The sequence below is a fragment of the Cuculus canorus genome, chromosome 5, assembly GCF_017976375.1.
Source record: "Cuculus canorus isolate bCucCan1 chromosome 5, bCucCan1.pri, whole genome shotgun sequence".
Taxonomy (NCBI): Eukaryota; Metazoa; Chordata; class Aves; order Cuculiformes; family Cuculidae; genus Cuculus; species Cuculus canorus.
In genome coordinates this window covers 61,436,723-61,456,705 of record NC_071405.1, presented here as the reverse complement: position 1 = coordinate 61,456,705, position 19,983 = coordinate 61,436,723, and the positions used below count along the sequence as shown (strand labels likewise).

The 19,983-nt window shown below is 37.3% G+C and overlaps 1 protein-coding gene across 8 annotated transcripts in view; it reads left to right on the top strand.

Annotated features, from left to right (window-relative positions):
• The window catches only part of STXBP6 (syntaxin binding protein 6), a 110,547-nt gene that overhangs the window by 57,576 nt on the left and 32,988 nt on the right, over window positions 1–19,983 (top strand). Inside the window, exon 2 of one of the 8 annotated variants that reach the window (XM_054068707.1) lies at window positions 16,285–16,393. The exons of 5 other annotated variants lie outside the window; for them this stretch is intronic. In XM_054068707.1, coding sequence (XP_053924682.1) covers window positions 16,384–16,393 — 10 coding nt within the window. In that variant the 5' untranslated portion in view covers window positions 16,285–16,383. Of the gene's footprint in view, window positions 1–2,438; window positions 2,462–10,779; window positions 10,873–16,284; window positions 16,394–19,983 lie in introns of those variants that run through there. 2 more of the 8 variants (XM_054068709.1, XM_054068706.1) reach the window with 2 other exon arrangements.

Genomic DNA, 19,983 nt, shown 5'->3' with positions numbered 1-19,983 from the left:
ATTATTCTATGAATTGGACAAGGAGACTGAGGCAGGTAAGAGGAGATTGATTTACTAAACCAATGTATGTCAATACACGTAAACCCTGTGTTGATGTGATCTAGAAACTGGAAGGGGTTGTAATATTTGAGCAATAAAAGGTTATTCTTACAGACATCTCTAAAAAAACTGGGTGTACTTTGAAAGCAAATGCTGAGTGATATAGTGTCTCTTATCCTTTTTCCTGAGTACACCTTTGGGGTTGTTTTGTTGCTCTGAAATGCAGATGATGTTCTAAAAGGACTTTGTTGTTTTTCCCTTTGTCTTTTGCGTTATGCCAGTAAGTGCTTGATGCACACTTGATAACTTCTAAACAATTTAATGATGTTACCAATACAGTTTTCTTCAAGGCTCAGTCTATTAGTTGCTTGAGATGCGCTGTCCAAGGAGGTTGATGAGTTGTCAGGAAGTGTATCCCAGAGAAGAGAGGAGATCAGTAGAGCTATAGTTCTATCTGCAGCCAGTGTATCCTGCTGATAGTACAGCTCACCTGTAAAATTAGGTGGATACTACCATATCCAGTTCAATGAAGTTTTATATTATATCTGATATACAATGTCTGCAGACAGTTCAGCATGCCATTAAAGTTATTACACAGTTGATTAGGTGTCTTTTGTGCCTGACCTGCTGTTGGATTGTGTTTGAGCTTGGTTGTTAGTGTTCCACAGAAGTGTTAATGTGGATAATCACATACGTAGGTGGGATATTTTTTAGATAGGACATTTGTAATCATTGTTCTAGGAGACTTTGACATCTTATTCATTTAAGTTAGCCTTCAAGATGTAGCTGTTTCTTGTGTCATTAAATCCTTTTTGTTAAGTATTCTTTATAGACGGACAAATACAAATTGGTTAAGTAACAATGGCAGGAGAACTTGCTGCATTCTGTAGTTATACAACTGCAATTTGTGTGGTGGTGTTAAAACTGAACAAAGCATACTGCACAACATTAACATACTAAGAATCCAGTATGAATTTGCTGTATAATTTCTAAAATTAGGCTTAAGACTGATCTTCGTAGGATTGTGGAATGAATTAGTAAAAGGCTAGGATTCCAGTTAAAGCTAACTGATAGTATACTGTATTGAGCAATATTAATCTGAGGACAGTGGTGGTAGGCATGGTATGAAATCCTGATTTAAAAATCAACCATTAATATGTAAATATCTGTAATACTGTGCATTAGGATTTATTATTTGTTCATGGAAGATTTTCTAAATAGAAGAGCCACTCCCCTGCAAAACCCTACTTGTAATACTATGCATTTTCTAGTCTGTCAAGATACGATGAGACCTTATCTGGACTATTGTGTCCAGTTCTGGAGTCCACAGGATAAGAAGGATATGGAGTTGTTGGAAAGGGTCCAGAAGAGTGCTACAAGGATGATCAGAGGGCTGGAGCACCTCCCATACGAGGACGGGCTGAGAAAGTTTGGTTTGTTCAACCTGGAGAAGAGAAAGCTCTGAGGAGACCTTATAAGTGACCTTCCAGTACCTGAAGGTGGCCTACAAGAAAGCTGGGGAGGGACTTTTTACAAAGGCGTGTGATGATAGGACTAAGGGTAGTGGGTGTAAACTGGGGAGGGGCAGATTTAGACTAGACATAAGGAGGAATTTCTTCACTATGCGGGTGGTGAGGCACTGGCACAGGTTGCGCAGGGAAGCTGTGGCTGCCCCATCCCTGGAGGTGTTCAAGGCCAGGTTGGATGGGGCCTTGGGCAGCCTGATCCAGTGGGAGGTGTCCCTGCCCATGGCAGGGGGGTTGGAACTGGATGATCTTTAAGGTCCTTTCCAACCCAAACTATTCCATGATTCTTTGACCCTTCCTGAGTATCTTTCAGAATAAAAATTGATCTGCGCTGCATACATAGAAGGCTAAGGAATTCCAGGAACTTTAAGTAGATGTTTAGATGGTTCATCCAACGGCTCAAAGCAGGGAGGGAAAAGTAACTCAGCCAAGTATCAGTTTGTTCCTGCTCCAGGTACTTGAACTAGCTGATGTCGTCCCAAGCTCCAGGCTTTTGAATCCTGTTTATTTGCTCCATTGAGAGAAGTATATGCAACTCTAATAGCTTTTTTATCTTTCTCAGTGAAGGAATGTTTGAGTGAGATTTCTGTGGTTTTGATGAGGAATCCAGGCAATCTTAAGCACTATTCCTGGGTTTCTACATGGGATTTCCAGAACAGTATGTATGAAAGCACACACTTTTTAAGTCCTGAAGTGTGTTAGGCAAACTGCAAGTGCACAATTGGTGCACACACTGTACTATGGGATCCTGATATGTTGTTCAGCCTCCTAGTCTCAACTGAGTAACAAATTGTGTGGGAAACCTCATGCAGGTATTCAAAGTCTTCAGCTTATGTTTAGGGAAGGCTTCCAGATGGAAAGAGAGGAGGATGTATCTGAGAAAATCTGAACATAAGGCAGGTCTTTTTCTTAAGTTTGTTTTATTTTCAGCATTGTGGAAATTGACTTGTTCTATAAACAAACTGTTGAAATCAATAGCCTGGTTAGATAATGTTAAAATAATTGATCTGCGATAGGTGACAGATTCTTACATAGAATTTCTTAAAGGCTTATTGTACTTGCATGTTGTGTTTTAGAATTTGGGGGCCAAGTATGAATGGGGTTGGATCATTGTGTTTTAATCTGGAAAACCAAATTAAGATGCTTTCTTTTTTTCTTGCTTTGATTTGTAATCAAATACATCTAGTGGATCCTCTTTCTGCATATGTGAAACACAGTATCTTAAGGGGCTTATAAAGCCATATTTCCCTATTCTTATCTGAACAGGAATATCCCTAGCAATGACCTAGAGAACTTGCCACGGCGTTGGTAACTATTTACACTTTTTTTAGCTGTAATGATTTGGGTGAGTTTAGTAATATATCCAGCAGTGCCTAGTGCTGTGATGGTTATAAGGCTTTAATTATCTTTTTAATGTTCTAGTTGGTCCTAACTGCAGTGCAGCCATGGGAAGCTGTACTTTACTGCTATATTATTTGTAATTTTGTAAAGGAGAGTAGTTTCTAGATGGTCTAGCAGTAAAAGATAAGATTAGATGTCACACTTGAACAAAAATCATATAATACTTATTCTAGTAATAACACATTGCTGTTATATTGGTGGGTGAATTGAAAGTAGATAGGGTACTAAGGCAGTAACGGTTATTTAGCAATCGCATTTATAAAAGTAAAGAAGTTGAATTCTTTTAGGAAATGTGCTTGGCGATAGCTCCAAACTTCACTATTTGATGAAAGAAATAGTCCCTCTTTAATGTCATATATTAAGCTGTCGTAACTTCAGATAAAGTTATTGGGTGAAATATTTAATTAAATGCTGTAAGATATATTTCAAGTAATATATTTTAGCGTGAAAAGTATAATTGGAAACACGGATCAAGAAACAGTTTTAAACTAGTCAGTAGGATCTGTTTCTTTCCTGTTAAATACATGACTGTGGTTTAAATTTTGACAATTTCATGGCTTCTTTCTTAAGCTGCAGCATTTTGGTTGTTTTTACTTCACTTTATTGAAATAGTTTGAAAAAACATTAAATCAACAGGAAGGCCATAGCTGGAACCAGAATTTAGAAAATGTAGAAGAAACCAGTATTTAATCTATCTAGTCTCCTTTCCCCTGTAGCATAGGTCACAAAATACTGCCCAGCAAACTAGGGTTCAATTGGTATTTAGTCAGCTCTTATGCATTGTAAAGGGGGATTGACACACTCCAGGTTGTAGAATACAAGGAATTAGACCACCACTATTGCTGTCTCCCCCTTCTAAAAAACACCAAAACAATGCACACAGTAAAATAACAGTAAAAAAAAAAAAAAAAAAAAAAACCAACAACAAAAAAAAACCAAAAGCCACAGGTCTGAAAGGAGTCTGCAAAGCAAGTCCATCAGCAGAAGGTCTTCACTCTTAACATTTTGGGTGGCAGTTTAGGGAGCTGCCATTCTCTCCTTCTCAGATGGCACTGCAGTTTGTGCAGTTGTATACTGACCCAGGTCAGGAAATGATTCAACTGAAAAATATTTTTCTTTTCCTGTATTCTTTTTCAGCTTGCTGGCTTTGCAGTCTGGTTCTTTTTGTGACTGTGAAACCCACAGTGTGGGACATAGTGAAAACCAAGGCAGTGGCAGGAGGTAGCTGGCAGGAGTACCTGATTTAAGTTGTAGGGCTACCAAGCTTCAAGCCATAGTCTGTGCTGTCTTTGCCGTGTGGCTCTTGTTTGGTGCAGGTACAAATCTTGATGGTGCAAACTGATTCCATGTATTTGTGCAAAGCTTTATTGTGAGATCAAGTGAGTTCTTCATAAACAAGTTGTGCATTTGTTAAAAGTGTGTAAATAATATTGCGTGTAAATAATCAGAATGGGAACAAAGTGAAATTCACAAGGGAATTGCAAGGGTTTTCCTAAGCAATAGCTGTTGCTGTTACTTTAATGCTTAGTTGAAGTGTGCTTTTTATGCAAAGACTAGAGTGTAGTTTGCATAGCCTTCTCTGAGTCATGTATACTAAGATATGGGCTGAGGAGAAGCTAAGGAGCACAACAACCCATTACATAATGGAGATGTTAGTAAGCTGCTCAGTGTTCTCAGCCACTGAATGGCAGCTCACAACCCAGATAAGTGTTCCAGTTTGGTCTTCCAAGCCTCTCAAAGATGGCTGTTTGTATGCCATTGTAAAGATATCTGTCTTATAGGCATTTATCCCTACCAGATTTATGTGAAATGTATGATTTATTGCCTCAGACTATTTGTTTTTTTGTCACTGATTGAAGACTTGGTAAATATCGACATTGTAGATGGTCTCAAATCTTCCTTTTCCTATTTATTGGAATAATATTATATTTATTGCAAGAGTAACTGTAGTAACTGTAATCCTCATCTTTCTCAGGAAAAGTGTTGTTTGTGTGGCAACGTCAGGTGAGTTGGGGAGAGCATATGGCATTATTTTTCCTGCCATGTTGTAATGCTCCTTTCTTTAGCAGAAATATTGCATCAAATAGCATCCCTTTTCCTGGGGATTTATGCAAGTATGATGCTAATGTGTGTGTAGTCCATGAGTAGGAAAGAAAGCTATGTAGCTTGAAGGTCTTTTATTGCTGCACAGTTGACCTTTCTGCAAGGCCTGTTTAAAATGAAAGTAATAAATCTTATGTATAGATTATTTGACAAACACAGAAGGGTGGAAAATTTTCCTCCCCTTTTTCAGATCACCCTTTAAATGCACGATGTGTGGGCGATGTAGCTGTGCGACATCACTTGGCTGATGATGCATTTCAGATCTCCTTAAGAGAAATTGATGTCATGTAATTGTTTGCTTTAAAATAATCTGACCCTAGTTATTTTCTTACAACCTTGCTGTTCATATTCAGTACCTGTTGTTCTGGAAATGATTTGACCTAATTCAGCACATAAAAAAAACAACTGAATCAGACATCCCTTTAGAACGTAATTGAAACCAAGATGCCTTACTATTCCTGTGGTATTGACTAGTAATCTTTAAGCATTTGTAAACTATTAGGAAGCTTTTTTAACTAGTCTGTTCACCAGTATTGTGCTTGATGTTACGCTTCATGATGTCGAGTTTGAGTAGGGGATGGTGAGACAGCAAGATAAAGCCCTTTGAATGGGATAGGGCTGCTCTACCCATTTCCCCTGTAATTTTACTCCTTGCATCCTTTCAATCCAAATCACTTTCTCTCCCTGATGTTGTAGTTTCTATAGCTATTCTGGATCACATTAAAGTTCTTGTGTTGCAAGTTCTTCTTGCAATTATACCACATTCAGTAAATCTCTGACAAGGCTAAATTGACTTCTGAAGAGCCTATTGATGGCCTCATTGCCATCAGTTTCTGTCCTGACATGTTAATAGGGACACATCCCTCCACTTTTAGCATTGCCAGAGTATTAAGTGCTTGAATACTTCTTCCTATGCAGTATAATGTTTCAAGAAGTTTCTTTTGGTTTCGAATAGCATATTTTTCACAGCTGCGATACAGTAGGTCTGTGGAAGCTTGGAACTGGGATGCAGATATGTTCAATTAAGAACTATTTAAGCAACTGATTCAGCAACTTACTGCTTGTATGTAGCCCTCTGGCAAAAACCTGGCAAAAAACTCTTTTAGATTCATAGGTAATCTTGTGGGTTTGAGATTCTGGTTCAGGTAAGAGCGAAGTATTTCACTGTTCTCTGGCTTGGGAGAAGAATGGGAGGGTTCACTGGTTCTGTCTCATCAGTGCTGTGAGAGATTTTGCCAGTGAATGTTATAAGCAACTGTTACAGTAGTTAGGCTGGCCAGATTATAGGGACCGATTACCATATCCCAGTGATTTCCAGATATTCTAATGTCCTATTTAACGTTTCATCAACAGAGACTGAATTCTGAAAGAAAAGTTGCTGCTTCTTGAAAAGCCGATGACAGGAAAAGTATTAGGCAGGGCAGAAGTCGGAAACGCTGCAGTGGTTTTTAATGCATAATTTTAATATTAAATGTTTTGATTTCTCAACTGGTCATATGAAAAGATGGAAGGGAGGAAATGAACCCCTTAAAGCAAGGGGTCTTGTTTCTTGATCTCTTATTTAATTATTTCAGGGGTGAAGCAAAGTGACTTTAGTTTCAATAAAGGATCTTAACTAGCAGCAGAATGCTCTTCTGAGTGAACATAAACTGAAGTAGTAGTGTTTGCAACAGGTCAATAAAGAGGAGTAAGTACTAGATGGAAAAGATAATGGAAATGGACACCTGTGAAACAACGAAATGTTTCTCATCGCGAGAACTAGTTTGTAGGGTGGAGTGTACACACTCCCTTTTTTTTGTCTTCTTTAAGGTGCTGTGCCTAACTGCTACTATTAATGTGGATTTATGTAATTAAATTCAGGAATCCTGGTAAATTTTTTAAACTTGTGTTTCTAGGAGATTTCTGTGGTTGTATTTCCTCTTAAATTTCACTCTGGAGTATCTTAAATAATGTAAATGGTTTTATTACTACTTTTTTTCTATTTCATTTTTCACAAAGGCTTGGGACTCGGAAATATCCAACTTATTTTATAACTTAGTTTCTGTGGGAGACAGGATCAGGCCTGCAGGAATTACAGTGGCTATTGGTAATTTGCTGTTATTGTAAATTCTTCAAAGTTGTGAAAGTGAATCTTTATGGTGTGAAGCAAGCCCTGTGTGGGTTTTTTTAATATGAAAAGGAAAACTGAACTTAAATATTTAGAGAACTTTAAGTACCCAGTTTTTTGCATTTTACATTTCAAACACTTTTTACATTTCAGTTCTCTTCTGAAATTTAAATTTATCTATTCAACAAGGTTCTATCATGTAAAATAGAATTCCTTTGAAATGAAAAAGTCCTTTATAACTACTGTTTCTGGCTTTTCTAGAAGGAAAATGTAAGGAAGAGCACAGCACCGCCTTCGTGGATGGTAGTGGGCAGAGGCAGAAACCGGTTATAGATATACTGTGTTTAACTTGCTTTGAATTATCCCTATCTCCTCAAATTATGTGCTTATCTGAAGGAAACAAAACATTTACTTGGTTGATTGGTTAGAACATTTTGTACAAAAGTATTTCTTAGCATCAGAGAACCAACTGTGAATTGTAAACCACAATGAAATAGCTCTTAATACAGTGTAGTCAGTTTTTCCAGGCTGAGCAAATCAAAGCAGCTGTTTATTACCGAAGCAGGGTGCAGTTTGACACTGTATGGTTGAAGTGTTCCTCAATTTATACAGCTGACAAAAAAAAATATTAGCTTTAGGCCATGTGTATAGGACAGTGGGTTTTAACTGTTTTTCTCTGAAGCATCAGCTTAAGATCTGGAGTCTCTGAGATAGTTATCTCTTGATGGCTGGGAACAGCTGGCCGTGAAATCATAGAATCATTTAGGTTGGAGAAGACCTGTAAGATCACAGAGTCCAACCATTAGCCTACCAATGCCAAGTTCCCCACTAAACCATGTCCCCAAGTACCACATCCATATGAGTTTTTACTGTCTCCAGGGATGGCAATTCATCCACTTCCCTGGGGAAGCCTGTTCCAATGCTTGACAAACCTTTCAGTGAAGAAATTTTTCCTAGTATCCAATCTAAACCTCCCCTGGCACAACTTGAGGCCATCTCCTGTCATCCTCTGACTCGTTACCTGGGAGAAAAGACCAACACCCACCTCGCTACTCCTTTCAGGTAGTTGTAGAGAGCTGTAAGGTCTCCCCTCAGCATCCTTTTCTCCAGACTAAACAATCCCAGTTCCCTCAGTTGCGGAAGAGAGCCATTAAGGGAACACAGATTGTGCGAAAGCTTCTTGTCGTGTTTTGCTTTTATCTTGACATAAGAAGGTTGTTATGCCATTGTCGTTGGTCTCTGATAGCAAAGGGAAGTGTTACAAGGCTGAACTCTGTGTACAGTAGTGGGACATAATAGAAACGTGCAGTTCAGTTAAGCATTGAGAAACAGTGATGTATGGGCTGCAGTCCTGAATTTCCATGCCCCACTTCCTGCAACTGTGCATAGCGGAGCCCAGTAAAGTAAATAACCTTTGATTCAAAATGAGAGAGACTTTCACTTGCTTATACCAGTATGCTTTAGACTTTTACAGTGTTCTTTTCACTGCTCAGCACCTTGCTTTTAGCCATTTCAAATCCTTTTAAGGATTTCAGAGAAGGCAGCTGAGAAATAATTCTCTCAATATTTTTTTTCTTTCACCTCGTTGTCAGCTAAACGTTTGGTAACTTGCCAAAAAACATAGAATTCGATAGTTTGGGATTTTATTTATTTGGGTTTTAATTGAATAGCTTCGTGCTTGCCTGTAAGGAAGAGTTAGTTTGTGACTGGTTAGTCTGTAACAGCAATACTCAGAAGGATCCATCTAGCCCCATTTTCTTTGATACTGGCTGATAGAAAGTACTTGAAGAGCAAAGACAATGAAAGGCTAGCACAATATCAGTGTACTCACTCATACATTTTCTAGCTCCTCCTTGAATCTTAGCTTTACTGAACCTGATACTGGATCTTTATACTTATTTTTTTTCCGAGGATTCTTTTTTGCAAGCTTGTCTCTTCATGTTTAAACTCATACAGTTTTTCTATATTTTATGACAATAGTTATATGGTTTAATTTTGAATCGCGTGCATATTCTTTTTTGATTAACTTAAAGCCTTGTAGTTACTGTGAGAATTTGTGAGGAAGAAGTGAATAGTTATTCCTTATTCATTATCTTCATTCCATACTTGGAGTTAGGACTTACATTATACTCATCCCCTGCTTTCACCCTTCCCAGCATTTAGTGCTGTTTTTCTAGATTAAAAATTACTATTTTTATTTTCTCATTTCAAATTTTCCCTGCAAAAACTTTGTTCATTCTTGTTATGTTATTATGTATTACTTCTAGGTTTACTTTTATCTTCAACAAGATGGACGTACACCTATAGTACAGTACTACTGAATGCATACATGGGTATCTTAATTGCTTTGTAACTATCTAATATTTTTAATTGAATTATATAATATAAAATGTAGAACCATACAATATGTTATAATAAAAAGCATAAATTAATAAAATAATATTACTCTTGTGAATTGAATTTTAACCTTGTTGTAATGATGACCTATTTATTTTGTTTGTCAGATGATGGTCATTTAATGTTTTCTCAGTTTTTTTAATTTCCCTTTCATTTTCCCTGTCAGATAAGATTATATTTTGTTGAAATGTTGAGTGTGCTTCTTTTTAAAATTTGTGATAGCACAGTCTTTATAAACCTTTTGTTTCATTTATTTGGTTTAGTGTTTCTGAGTTTGCTTCTAAATTTGAACTTTTTGAGTGGAGCTGTATTGATTCATTGCTGTGGTACAAATAATGTCTTGTCCAGAAAAGATTCAGCAGAATAGTTGGCTTCCAAGCTAGAAAAAAATCATTTTTGAGTCTGTAAAATTGTCTCTGCTTGAGAGGAAGATATTTTATAAGAATATTAGTTAATACAAAGGGGGGGTAGCTAGATGAGAGTGGTCTTAATGAAGTTGGACAGAGAAAAGAAGCTGTTGATTGAGGCTAAGCAGTCCTAAAAAATTCTTTAAATGGGGGGGAGGGGCTGTGTGTAAGTAAATAAATTTTAAATTCTCCATATTCAGAAAGAACTTAAAAGGTTCTTATGCTGAGAGTATAGAAGATGATATGTTTCAAGAAGATATAAGATACATTTTGGCTAATTCTTGACAGAACTTCAAAAGTGTATATCCTGGCTGAAAGTGGGGGAAAAAAAAACAAAACAGACCATCTAAATAGAGAAGGTTGAGGTATGAAGAGGAACAATCTAAAATGTGTTTATTAGAAACAACCGTTCTCTATCTTTTGTATGAAGTAGCTATTTTCTGAAATAAGTCCTGTTTCAACTCTTTAAGTGGCATTTAGCCATTAAAAAACTCTAGAAATAGATTCTTACCGATGTTCTCTGCTTGTAATGCTTAAAATTGTTTACTAAGTGTCCTATTACAGTATTTTCCAGGACTCATAATAAACATATGAAACTACCATCTGGAACTGCTGGTGATACTGAAGTTGCTTCTCTTCTTACTTTGGCAGAACTTTGTTGTTGACCTCTTGGTTACAAATCTGTAAAACATCTGATCTTAAGTCCTTAGTATGGATCATCATTAAAGGATTTGTATTGATTTGCATCAGCTGATGAACGGACTTAAAGGTTATATGTTTAAATTGAAGGTAGACTGGGACTTATGCCCTCTTGACAGCCCATTGACCAACTGGACAGACTGCATAGTATGCCACAGTCCATGAAGACAGACTTCCATGTACTTTGTCTTCAGTAAGTGATAAAGTTCTCAGTCAAATAGGGTGTCTTTTAGTAAGTCACTTTTGTGTTTAATAGATGGTTATTAACATAATAAAAGCTTATAATTGCATAGTATTTTAATTCTTTAAGGAAATCTTAGTTAAGACTCCCATATTGGTTTTGTGGAATTTCTTCAGAAAAATGAATACTTTTGAGCGGTTGTTTTGGTAATGTAAATCACTTTAAATCACTGGACAAAGCTGTTGAAGCTTGAGTTTAGTGACAAAACCTGCTTCTTTTCAGGAAGATTATTTTCTTTAGGAAGATTTGACCCTTGTTTTCTTGGTCAGCTGTCATAATACAATTTCTGAATATTATGTTAAAAATGTAGCTATTTCTTTCTTAATGTTTAAAACTAGTAAGTCAATACCTCTAAATTATGGATTTTACGATTTAAGTACTCGTATTATTTTGATTTCACATGGAAAATGAAATTTCAGACTATGTTGTGCAGTAACGTTTTTGTCACGTAAACTTAATATCTGTATTTTGATTTACCAGAAGTTTTTCCTAATCTGCGATGAAAATATACGGTATTACTAATAGGAGGTGAAGGAAGTAGTGACAAGTTACTTTATGGTGCTGTCTTTCGGAAAGGCTGTTTTTAGACTGCTAGAATCTAAAAAAATGGGGGAGAAAATTTGAACAGTTGAGCGTTATGTCTCAAGTATAGAGATATACAACAAAGAAGCATAGACTGTGGTAAAAATACCCGGAATTTACTTTCTGAGTTGCCAAAGCTGAATGTGTGCAGTGATACTGCTTCACTTCACAAATGCAGCACTGAGAACACAGTCCCACTTTTTTTAGTTTGTCTGTGATTATTAATAATTTAACAAATGCAACTGCATTTTTATTATAATTTTTATAGAATAATTTTATATTATACTTCTATTTTAAAAAGACAAACTATTGTGTTTTGAGGAGAATATGGCTAATTATTCATCTCTAGCTACTATTACAAGAGTTTAATATGTTTAAGACTTTCAGCAAGCTTTGCAAGAATTTCATTTCACATAGGGTAAAGGCTTAAGGAAACTGAGAAAGCTATGGAGCTATTACTGCCACTACTGTAGATCAAGTTCAAGGCTATTCTATTTGTATCTTAAATAATAAATTTCAATGTAGTTTCAAGCCCTTGAGAAACACACCGGTACATTTAAACTATAATTTGTCTGATTTTAAGTGTTAAGCCCTGTGCCTTCAATAGTTAACTAAATCTGAAATAGAGTATTGGTGTGGGTAAAAATTATGTATTACATAAAACTGACTTCGAAAGATGTGAAGCTCACTGTGTTGCTTTATGACAGTAAATCAGTGTATTGATACTTGTAATTGAATTTATAAATCCTATCACTCAGTTATCATATGGGAATCTAGTCATGTAGACGTGTAGCACAATTTTCAGTGCTCTGCCTTTCCATCCTTGCAGGCAGATGGGGTAATTTGGATTGAAGAGGTGGACTGCAAGGTGAGGGGAAGATCTGGGAGGACCACAGAGCTTAAAGGTGTGATTCTGCGTTTGCTCAGTGGTTTGGAGTCTAGCCGGCCGGCTGTCAGTGACGTGGTGCAGAGGCTGATCCTAATTCATGTCCTTGTCTATGACCAGGACAACAGGATGTGCAGTGCTTCCCTCGGGATTGCAGCTGATACCAGATTGGAGGGTAGTAGTCGATAAGTAGAGACGAAGATGGGGCTTTCAATAAGATGCCTCTGGATAGGAAAATGAGATGACAGGAACTTCAAGAAGTTTAGCCAAGAGAAAAGCAAAGCTCAGCACCTAGGCTGGAACAATCCACTGCTCAGGCTAGGGGGCAACTATTTGAATTGGGAGCAGCCTCATGGGAAAGACAAGCTGGACAGGGGTCAGTGGACTACCCTTGCAGGAGTGAAGACATATACTGCATGTTAAGTTCCTTTAGCAGGAGCGTAGCCTGCAGATCTCTTCTGCTGGACATATAAGACTGCAACTGGAAACCTGTATTCAGCTTCCTAGTGTACTGTTAAACTGTAGAGTCTAGCTCAAGTCAACCAAGGTGTTTAGGAAGCTGTAGATATGACAGGAGGAAAGACTGAGGAAACTGGTTTTGTTTAGAAAAGATCAAAAAAGAAGACAAGGCTGGCGGGATCTAACTGCAGCCTTGCGTTCTCTAAATGTTGCATGGTTGCAGAGAAGGCAGAACTAAATTCTTAGATGTGTAGAGTAGAAAACTAGAGACAAAGGTAGCAAGGCACAATAGAGGAAATCCCAGTCAGGTTAAAGGGGGAAAAAATTAAAATCACTATGGGAAAATGAAGTTATGCACTTAGCTTTACTATGTTTTGCCACTAAGCAACTTCACTGAATGTTAGTGTTTGCCCTGCTTTGAGCAGGGGTTTGACTAGATGTCCTTTAGAGCTCTGTTCCAATTCTGTGACTCTGAATTCTGTAAATGAACGGGTGGCAGTGGAAAGACTCCAACATGTTTAGACGAAGTATGACAATCCCAGTCTGTCATGAAACCGTGACATAAAGGAATTGGAACGAGAAGGAAAAAGGGGGGAAAAAAGATTGTGCAAAGTAGGTGTTAGTATGCATTCTTTGGCTGTAGAGCTTAAATGAGGGGACCTGAGTCATGAGTTCAGTTGGCCCTGTGTAGGGGGATGATTAATAACCCTTCAAAAGGCCAACTAAGTTCATAAAATGTGGGTGTGGAGGTGTTCTTTTTCAGCTCTTGGAGTGTACACGTCTCTAATTATTTCTTGATGCCATCGTTCAACCTCTGAAAAACCTAAAGTCTTGTATTTTATTCTATATATTGGAAGTGTTGAAAATAGTGGCTAAATTTCTTGCGTGGTGAAGGAGGAAAAGAACTTGCAGTTGCATCTTAGTGGAGGAGGGAGAGAAGCCCCATCATTTTTAATTTTTTTAGGAAAAAAAGGATATATCAGTAAAATCTACTAGACAGTATCAATTGTCTTTGAAAGTTGAAAGATATGCATGTTATAGCATTTGAGTGCTGTACTACTAAATGCCTCCTATTTATCTTAAATTGAATGGTGACCAATAATGCGTAGTATAAAAAATAACTTTTCTGAAAGTTCTCATTTAATTCTTTAGTCAGTACTTTGGGTTATAATTAACTTATTTACAGTATCAATTAGAATTTTGCTTTGGGGGATGCATATGCTTTAATGAACTGTATTATTTTGGGGTTTTTGCTTGTTTGGTGCCATTGTACTTGATGATAATTGGCCTCTTGGTAGAGGAAAATTAAAATGTAGGTCTTGTAGTAGCTTCTATTATTGGCAGTTACAGATGATGAACAAAATTGCTGCAATATGTAGGGATTCTTTAAAACATACTTCAGTATTGACCTGGGACCCAAAACATAACTTTGAAATATTTCCAAACTGGAATGTCTTTTCTCTTTTGGCTTCACTTCACATTTCAGCTATGACTTTAGGTCTAGCCTCCTAAACTATCATCTAATGTGTCAAAAATTATTTCATGGTCTTCGAGTCTGTTAGTTTTCCTTCTCTGCTCTGTGTCCATTTTGGTAGGATCACAGTGCTTTGAAGGCTTTAGTGAATGGCTGTTAACCAAAAAAATACTTTGATTATAAGCCAAGCTAAAGAAGAGGTTAGGTTTTCCTAGCTTCACAGCTAAGAAATTAATTCTGAAGCAAAATTTCATTTAACTGAGTTATTAATAAAGAGAAGAGCAGGGTCTTCCATGTTACTAGACAGAAAATGTGTAGCCTGTAAGGACTCCCTAGAGTATACCCTTGTAAGAAGTATGCCTATGAAATAACAGTAATTAATCCTTGAATATAAAGAGCTGTGCATTGTAAGATGCACACGCAAAAAAAGGAAAAAAAAATGCAAGCTGAAAAAAGCTGGTGAGGAAAAAAAAAAAGTGGATGCCATGCATTTTTTTTAGTCTTACCTTTATATGCCAGCGCACATGCAGACTTTATAAGGACGATAGTTCAGTTAGATGTAGCCAAATATTGCATGGTAAATAATAAGGTAGCCTTTATCCTTGAATATATTTTTAATTGTGTTTTTCTGCCTGGAAATGACCTATTTCCGTGAGCCCTTTAGGAAACAGCAGATTGACTGAACACCAGTTTGATAACCTGCTATTCATTATACTACACCATATTAAATAGCATGGTTTAAATCTACTAGATTAAATTAGATTTATAACGATGAGGTGTAGATTTGATAAACGTGCTGAAAATCTTTGCAGTCAATAAAATCCTTGATGAAGAGAACTGCAAACAATTTCTTAGAGGTTTCCTGTAACTATTTGTGGGGAAGCACAAATATGAACATTTTAAAAAAATATATTGCAACTGGCATGTTGAGCGTTCATGGAGGAAGGCTGCAGAAAGCCATGCATCAACCACAGTAGCATTTGGCTTTTTTGTTCATGTGCTGGATATTTCTATGTAATTAATTTTACTGTAATGTCTCGTATGTATGGTTTTAGATATTCAGCTTTTGCTCAGTTAAGCATTCGAGAATGTACCTTTAAACAATATATTTTCAAAGTATTCGATTGTTTAAGTACATAAATATAAACCACTACTTTGTGTCATTTTGTGCCTTTTATATAAAGCTTTGAAGATATGACCAAGATAAACTCCAGTTTATGAAGGTGGTCTTAACCTTGTGCTAGTCATATAGTCTGTGTTTTGGGGTGTGGAAGCTGTTAGGGAAGTCATTCAGCTGTCCCCTTAATGTATAGCAAAGTGAGATCTACCTGTGCACAATTCTGTCCCACCACAAAATGCTCTGTGATGGACCTTTCTTTGGTAGAGCATCTTTTAAAATTACTGTTTTAAGGAAGTGTATGTCATTCCTTGATTGTTAGGACCTCATTTAAGGCGAGTGATTAAGTTGGAGAAATAAAAGCTGTTACAATTATTTGCTAACAGTGTGCATGCTTTCCGTCCTCTTCTCCTGTTAAATGTGTTGTTTTACTTTCTGCAATGAGTTTTTTCCAGTTTCTGGGTTTTTTTCTTATTTAAAGCCTAGGAAAGCTCCATGATTGGAAATGGTAGACTCATCTTCCGTAAGCAGAGACAAATAGTACTTTAGAGAGTTGTCCCAAATAATAGTAAATATGAGAAAACTGTCATTTAAGTCAGATTTTCAGTCCTACCATTGCAAGGATGTGCAGTGGCAGATGAGAGTAGTTTTAATTTAGTAAAGATATTTCAGTTAAAAGAGCCACATTTTACAGTGGCGTTTGCAGAGGACTTTGATAATACTTATAGTAACACACACGCTCCCCACCCCCCTCCCCATTGTTGCTATCTAAAGAGAAAGGGAACCAAAATATAATGATTTATTGCTTTAAATGGGCTGCCATGTTTCTTTTTCCATATTTTCTAGAGTTGTAACCAATTGTTCAGAATTTGTCACTCTCATTCTTCTGGTGTTGCCTGCCGCTGTTTGTTTTCTCCTCTTGGTTTATTGTGAGAGAACCTTTCGATGTCAGTCTGTAAGTACACCTTGTTATATTGAAAGTACCAAAGTACAGATACACTGCAGTTTCTAGACAGTTTAATTACCTGTGTCTTGTTTACAAAGTGAAACGAGTTTAATGGGTAACTGCAATAAGTCAATAGCTGAAAGGGGGGAAAAAAAAAAAAAAAGCAGTTTGAGAAATGCCTCCATTGTAGAATTTTAAATGGAGCAGGAGGATAAAGTGTAGTGGAAAAGGATGGATGGTAAATGCACAACCTAAGTGTTGGGTCCTAGTTCAGCAAGGTGTTGTATTTTTGTAAAATGAATTTTTTTAGTGCTTTTTAAGTTAGCCTTGTTAGGTAGTCAGTTTCACTTTCTTTTCACATCAATATTCACGTTTAAGATTTCAACATTTTAAATATTAATCACCTATTACCTTCCATATCACGGTCTCACAGTACTTTGCATACCAAATTGGCATGAAAATAAATGGACGTGACTTCTGACCCTGAAAAACACAAGAAAATAGTAGTCAGTATCTTGGCAAGAGAGCATACTGAGTCTCTTCAGATAATTGAAGCTGTAGGGAATATTTTTGGAAGTTTAAAACAGTTTCTCTTTATTTTGTGGGTTACATCAAGAATACCTGTTGGTTGATGCCATTGAAAAGGAGGGCTTAACCACTGAACTCGGTCTGCAAGAATGCTATGGAAAACCCTCAGTTGTATATGGGCCGATAACTGATTTCTAGAAGCACAGTGGGCATTGAAAGTACGACAAGGATGTCGTCTACTCAGTTGTCCATAAAACACTACGCAGTATTGTGTCCTGTGGAGGTTTTTGGTCTTAACTCTAAGCTGCCTTCATAGTGCTTAGTATGTAAATTTGTGAAGATTAGCGTCTAAAGTTAATTTGTTGCAGTCATACTTTTTAAGGCAGTTAAAAAATTGGGAGGTGAGATTGCATTTCAAAAGTCTGTTCATTTGTATATGTATATTTGAAATTAAGATATTTCTCTCTGAACTAGTACCCGATAGGTAGTATAGACATGGAACCTGCTGGTATGTATAATACTCTTTGCTTTAGTGTGAGACACACATAACATAAGCATTGTCCCAGATGTAGTGATAGTAGCACTGGTGGCTTTATTTTTATGAACTTAAGTCAAGTTCACAAATTATACATACTTCAGTGATTTTTTTTTTTCTCCTCTGTTTTTACATCACATGTGAAGTGCCACCTGAAATTTATATGTTGCTTCCTGTGTTTCATTTCAACTGTCTGCAGAAAATAATTGACAGGGAAGAAAACATCCCTTCGTTGTATTATTGTACTTTAAGCAATAAGATGTAAGAAAGGCTGTCTGGCTTCTGTGTTGTGGGCTATATGCTGTGGGTGGAGTACTTCATAGTACTCCTCTAAGTACAGGTTGAGATACTGATTTTTGTTGTTGACTGGACAGGATTTGAATAACTGGCTTGGGTTGAAATAATGTATGATGATAACTTGGGATTGCAGCTGTTGGCCCACTTGCCTGTTTTTCTTCCTGCTTGACCTTGACTTTGGTCACCTCCTGTACTTCCCACAGATGTGCTCTGGGGTTTTGCTGATGTAGATGTAGATGTAGATGTAGGTGTAGTTGTAGGTGTAGTTGTAGGTGTAGTTGTAGGTGTGGTTGTAGGTGTGGTTGTAGGTGTGGTTGTAGGTGTAGTTGTAGGTGTAGTTGTAGGTGTAGATGTAGGTGTAGATGTAGGTGTAGATGTAGGTGTAGATGTAGGTGTAGATGTAGGTGTAGATGTAGGTGTAGATGTAGGTGTAGATGTAGGTGTAGATGTAGGTGTAGATGTAGATGTAGATTGGGATTTGCTTGTTTTAGATGTGAGGGGTTTGTTTGTTTTTTTTTTATTTAATTTCTTATTAATCTGAAGATGTCGAAGTCTACCAGCCTTTTTTAGTTGCTTATATTGATGCTTGGATGTTAAGACGCCACGTGTGAAGGTTTTCATAGAATTCTGTCCATTTGAAAGTGTGTCATAGGTATATGGAATAATTTGCCCACTGCTATTCTGACTTAGGCCACTATGCCACTATGTATCAAAAGCAAACGATTTTGTATTGAGCAGGTGTAATAGAGTCCTATCTTGTGTCTGCTGTCTGCCAAGTATTTTCTTTGGCAGCCGTCTCATCTAGTAGATATTAGATCATTGATTCAGTACAAAATCAAGAAAGGAGCGCAGTTTTACGAGTCACTTTGTTAAAAGCTCCAGTGAACACTTTACCCTCACAACAGTATCCTCTTACACTGTAGAATCTTAAAAGAAATTGACCAGTTTGTTCCAGAACCTGAAGCCTGTCAGGTTATCTAAGCAAACTTATAAATGGAAAACTATTTCTTAATATTTTATTTTTGTGTGAGTTACTGAGTAACAAATTGGAACTTTGATTTTCCAGAGCTTCTTCCTGCCTCTCAGGATACTTGTTGTGAAGTTCAAACATTGTTTTCAGGCTGGTGAGGTAATTCCTAGTGTACTCTGTCTCTGCATACGGATGCACATCTGTTAACTTGTATGGGAATTATGCCAAATTCCACATAAGGGTAGAAGTACTTTTGTGGTATTGCTTTAAACTAGTTCTCCATAGTTGTGGGTGTTGAAGTGTCCAGAATGTTATAAGAGGAATATCTCAAGCCACCCACACAGATATTCACTGTGGTGTGTATCTTTGGCTTTGATTTCAAAACAAGATTGAAGTGTGATTTTTCTGAAGTGGACGTAAATGTTTAAAGTATCCTGTTCAGTAAAGTCTGTGTAGGATGCTGCCTGCCTTTTAAGGAAAATGGAGCTCGTAACCTTGAAGCTGGAGATCATCCAGACTAATACAGAAGAGCCCATGCTATGGTGGACTGAACTTCTCAGTCACCAAATACCTTCCAGTTAGGAGGTAAAGCTCTGCCACCCCAGGACAAGGTGGAATACTAAAGTCAAATGCTCTGGGGCAGGCTCAGCAGGAGCTCTGCTCTGGGTGAGAGGCTCTGGGTGAGAGGCTCTGGGTGAGAGGCTCTGGGTGAGAGGCTCTGGGTGAGAGGCTCTGGGTGAGCTCTGATGAAGACTTTGGTCTGTGGGTTGTGAAGAAGTAATCCCTCTTCCCTGGGGCCTGACTGGAATAGCTGTTATCTCCCTCTGCAGTGCCTTAGTAGGTATTTCGGATCACCATCCTGTCCTCTCAACTAGATTATGACTAAAAATGTGTATGCAACTTAATTTGCTAGTTTCACTAGAAAATTATCTCAGTAGTCTTCAAACGGAGCGGACTCTCCGTATGCAGGAAAAAAAGGGAGTGGGAAAAGTTTGAAAGTTGGCTGCTTTGCAATATGGAATAGTAAAAGGGAATTCCAGCAAAACCTGGAAATTCAGTCAGCATTCTGGAAGTGAGTATGTGTTTAATAACATTCCTTTCCAAATATATGCAGTTAAGCAGAAGCTCTCTCTCTGGCTATAAAATGAAGTTCTTTCCACTGTTAACTGCATCTGTCTGTATAACTGTGCCAATATGAAAAGCATTTTCTTTGGTTAGCAATTCCTTAAGGATATTACTGTAGTACGAAGAATAATTTAAGCAAGGTAT